The 4,441-nt window shown below is 41.5% G+C and overlaps 1 protein-coding gene across 1 annotated transcript; it reads left to right on the top strand.

Moving 5' to 3' along the window:
* The first annotated feature begins 281 nt into the window (after positions 1-281).
* On the top strand, positions 282-4,071 carry LOC146676549 (zinc finger protein 862-like). Its single transcript, XM_085401201.1, has one exon. The coding sequence runs from the start codon at positions 485-487 to the stop codon at positions 2,255-2,257; it is 1,773 nt and encodes a 590-aa protein (XP_085257327.1). The 5' UTR covers positions 282-484; the 3' UTR covers positions 2,258-4,071.
* Positions 4,072-4,441: the final 370 nt, after the last annotated feature.

Genomic DNA, 4,441 nt, shown 5'->3' with positions numbered 1-4,441 from the left:
AGCACATAACTTTACATCGTAGAGGTAACAGGGAGACATATCGAGTTATCAGATAGCTGTCTTAACTATATTCTAACTCTACAATTTCCCGGCTGCACTTTCCTCTTATTTCACGACACCACCCTCTAGTGGTGCAATATGGTATAGTCAGACAGGACACAACATCACTCACTAGCTTACTCTTCAAACGTGGCACGTGAAATCTCCCGCAGCAAGCTTAAACGTGCTAGAGGTTGACTGCGCAGAGAATTTAAAAAAAAAAAAAAATCTCTGGCATGTGTAAAGACAGATGGATTTACGCAGGTATTTTAGTTCTGCTGAGCCAAAAAAGACAGGTCAGGATGAAGAAGGGACAGGCAAAGAAAGGCCTACCACAAAGCGGAAAAGTTATGATAAATCAGATTACGAGGCAAAAAGAAAGCACAGTTTTTTGGATTCATGGACAAAAGAATTTCTGTGGCTGGAATATGACAAGGTAAATAACATGATGTTCTGCCGGGTGTGTCGTGAGTTTCCCTCTATTGCTGAGTCGACAAGCGCCTTTGTTACTGGGACCAGTAATTTTAGGAAAGACCCCATCAGAACTCATGAGAAATCTCTGCATCACAAGAAATGCATTGGTGCTCAGTCTGCAGCATCTGTCCCAGAACAAACACCAATTGCAAAAACCATACTAAAAATAAACCAAGCACAACAAGAAGTCCTGAAAAAGCTGTTTAGAACTGCGTACTATGTTGCAAAGAGTGAACTACCACTGGCAAAATTTAGCAGTCTTTGCAAACTTCAGAAAGCAAATGGCCTAGATCTTGGTTCCACTTACCTCAATGACCATGCTTGCAGAGAGTTTATTGGAGCAATAGCACAAACTTCAAGAGACCAGATTGAAAAGGAAATTCAAGAAAGCAGGTTCTTATCCATTCTTGCAGATGGCAGTACAGACACTGGTATAATAGAACAGGAGTTGGTTCACATCAGGTATGTGAGGGATAATGGTGACATAGCCACATACATGATCAAATGTCAGCCAGTCAAGAGTGCAAATGCTGCAGGTATTTTAGAGGCTATTGATGAAGCAGTGAACACCATGGGTATCAGAGAGGACACATGGAAAAAGAAAGTAGTGTGTGCAAATTTTGATGGTGCTGCAGTGATGATGGGTGAGAAAACAGGAGTAGCTGGGAGACTGAAACAGAGGATACCCCACATCATAACAATCCACTGTGTGGCACACAAACTAGAGCTAGCCGTGCTGGATAGCGTGAAAGGCTGTGAGTACCTGGTGAAATTTGAAGATACACTGAAATCCATCTTTAAGATGTACTACTATTCCCCAAAGAAGCGAAGAGAGCTGACAGAAATAAGTGAACTGCTAAATGAGAGGCTGGCACATTTCAGTGGGCTGAAGAGCACACGGTGGCTTCCAAGCCGGCTGAGATGTCTAAAGGCTATGGAAAAAAATTACACTCCCACTGTTGTTCATATGGAGAACATGGCAGAAGGAAGTGATGTCAAAGCCGAGGATGCAGCCAAGGCTAAGGGGGTGGTGCAGGAGATGAAGACTGAGAAATGTGTTCGCTTCCTGCATTTCATGTTGGACTACAGTACCATCTTATCCAAGTGCTCTACTGATTTTCAGCATGATAACCTAAACATCACACGAACAAATCAGTTAGTTGAGAGCACAACATCACGCTTACTCAGCCTGAAAACAAAACCAGGAGAATATCAGAAAAGCTTGGACACAAAGTTCACAGCGAACCAGGATGGTAGCATTTGCTACTGTGGAACTCAGCTAACAAAAAGTCAGCGACCTGCTAAAAGAGGTGAGGGAACAGACAACGACACCTTTGGTGCAGAGATCCAGAAGATTATTGACAACACAGTCAAGTACATGGACAACAGATTTAAAAATCTCCATGAAAAGCCTCTCTCTTGTTTCAAGGTTTTTGACCCTTCCACTCTTCCCTACCCCAGAGAAGAACTAGCAAATTATGGGGATGAAGAGGTGGATTATCTTGTCACACATTTTGCCTGTTTGCTAGATGCAGAAGAGAAAGAGAAAATTCCACAAGAATGGATGGATCTAAAAGTGTGGCTTGCAGAACGCCGGGGTCGCAAAGTAGATTGCTTGTACAGAGATCTCCTCTCTGAGAATCCAGAACATCTCTCTCATATCTTGTTGCTGGTGAAATTAATGCTGACACTTAGTCTAGGGCTGGGCAATATGACCCAAAATTCATATCTCGATATTTTTTAGCTGGATGGCGATATAAGATATATATCTCGATATATTTTTTTAAAGCCATAAAGTAAGAACAAAAAGAGAGTTCTTAGTCAAAGCTGTGTCCCAGATGTCACACAGGCACTTTTATTAACATAGAGCAGATGTACATAAAATTTACTCAAAAATAAATTATGAGCATTTATTAAATAATAATGCTCCATAAATAAAAGAAAACAATGTTTTTGTGCATAAAAAAAAAAAAAGCTCACAATTGTGCAGTCAAAATGTAAACTAAAAGACGCTGAGCACAATAACAAAGACAGATTTCACAGCTGCTCTGTTCCCAACTTGTACCGCGTGACTGACAGCCTGGAGTTTGAAATCCGCTTCGCAACCACGTCTCTTAACAGGTGCCATTTATGGTCCTTATACACAGTAGGGTAATATTACGTTGAAGCACAGTACGTATCACTCCGCGAGGCTCAGCCGTAATGCTCCGACAATCCATCAAGCGGTGCAGCTCCGTAGCTTACCAAAGTCGTACTAAAACATTTTGACAGATTGCTGAGCGCCGTGTTCCACATAAAATCGGTTTGCGGCCATCAAGCACAACCAGAATTCATACATAAGGCGCGCTGTCAACTTTTGAGAAAATGAAAGGATTTTAGTCCGTGCAGCACCTCTGGGCTGCATGGCGTTAGCGTGGTTAGCTCGTTAGCGTGGTTAGCTAGCTAACACGTTGACGCCGTCCAGCCACACGCACGGGGCGATGCGCAGTAACTCGTTAACGGAGATTTGCCATGTCCATCTTGTCGCTTCCTGCAGGTGAAGCGATGGGGGAGGAGGGGGAGTTCTGTTCAGTGAAGGAGAGGCGAGGCCGAGTAACGTTGCGTAAAGACAAAAGTGGACGAAAGAGAGGCAAACTTGAATCTTTTTGCCCTGACAAGTCGATTCGTTTCTGGATGTTTTCTGGAAAAGGTTCAAGACACCTGGATCATAAAACCCCAACAAGAACAAAGAGCAGTGAAATGGAGGGCAATGCACAGGAAGAGAAAGCTGATGAAGGAGATGCTATGCCCTCAACGTCGAGTGGCATTTTCTCATCCGAGACTTCAGTGGAAATTTCAGATTCAGGATCTGACACAGACTAATTCATGTTCTACACAGTTCTAACAAGTTCACAGAAAATTCTGTTTAATTAGAACCAGATATTTTAGTTGATTGTAATGTTTACACAGTTGTTGTAATTTGTGTTTTAACAATTTTTTGATTGATGTTTTGTTTCCTTTACAATATGATACAATAAAAATAATCTTTTTTTTTTATTCGGGCTACTCAAATTTATTTCGGGCTACCAAAAACTAAAGAGTGCCTGCCCGAAGGGCTACCAGGGATTTTAAAATTTTGCAAGCCCTGCTTATACTTTAACAGATTCAACAATATATTACATTTGTAACCAATAAACAAAAATATTCTTCCATTCCTCACAAACAGTTCACAATCATCCACAAACAGTATACATCAGACTATTTACATTTGACACATAAGAACTGGGTAGGTCCTAATCAACTGTAACTTCCAATAATGCCAGGATAAAAGAAGCGTCTTAAGAGCTGCGTTTGTCACAAAATAAAACAGGTAATAAGACCAGCTGCCTATTTAGACTACGAGTGAAATGGCGGCTGCCATTACAAATGGCGGTATAGTTAGCTTTCTCTCAGTCAGTGAAAACACTCTCTCATAACATTTGCGGTCTTTAAACTAAGACAGAAAAAGGTTTCTTGCCTTTATATGTACATTGCGGTGAGCAAACTTGAACTACTGACCTGTTTTTTAACAGAAAAGCAGAGACAGGAGACATCAGTTGCGTTCGGTCTGCAGGCTCTTCCTCGTCTGAGGCAGAGACGCGTTGCAACGGCCTATCGCACTCACCACTATCTCCCCCTTGTGGCAATGCCACGCAATTACATTGTCCATAACGCTAAATGAAAAGTACAATACCACCATAAAATCAGGTCTTTTACATCAAAAACAATTCACAAAAAAATTACAATTGTGACCATACACTTGTGGGCGTCACAACTGCTTTGACTGCACCCACTGGGACTTTTTAAAAGCTCATGTTCTCACTTAGATCATCGATTTCTACTTACATTTCTTTTTGGGAAGTATTTTCCCCAATAAGCAGCCCTGGATTAGTAAATCACTCCAACATGT

Source organism: Rhamphochromis longiceps, linkage group LG3 (genome assembly GCF_057381845.1).
Source record: "Rhamphochromis longiceps isolate RC_006_pf linkage group LG3, R_longiceps_female_GT1.1, whole genome shotgun sequence".
NCBI lineage: Eukaryota > Metazoa > Chordata > Actinopteri > Cichliformes > Cichlidae > Rhamphochromis > Rhamphochromis longiceps.
This window is presented reverse-complemented; position numbering and strand designations above follow the sequence as displayed.

Bases quoted from the DNA above. Each gene is read 5' to 3' on its own strand.
- LOC146676549 (XM_085401201.1), top strand. From the start codon at position 485: ATGATGTTCTGCCGGGTGTGTCGTGAGTTTCCCTCTATTGCTGAGTCG.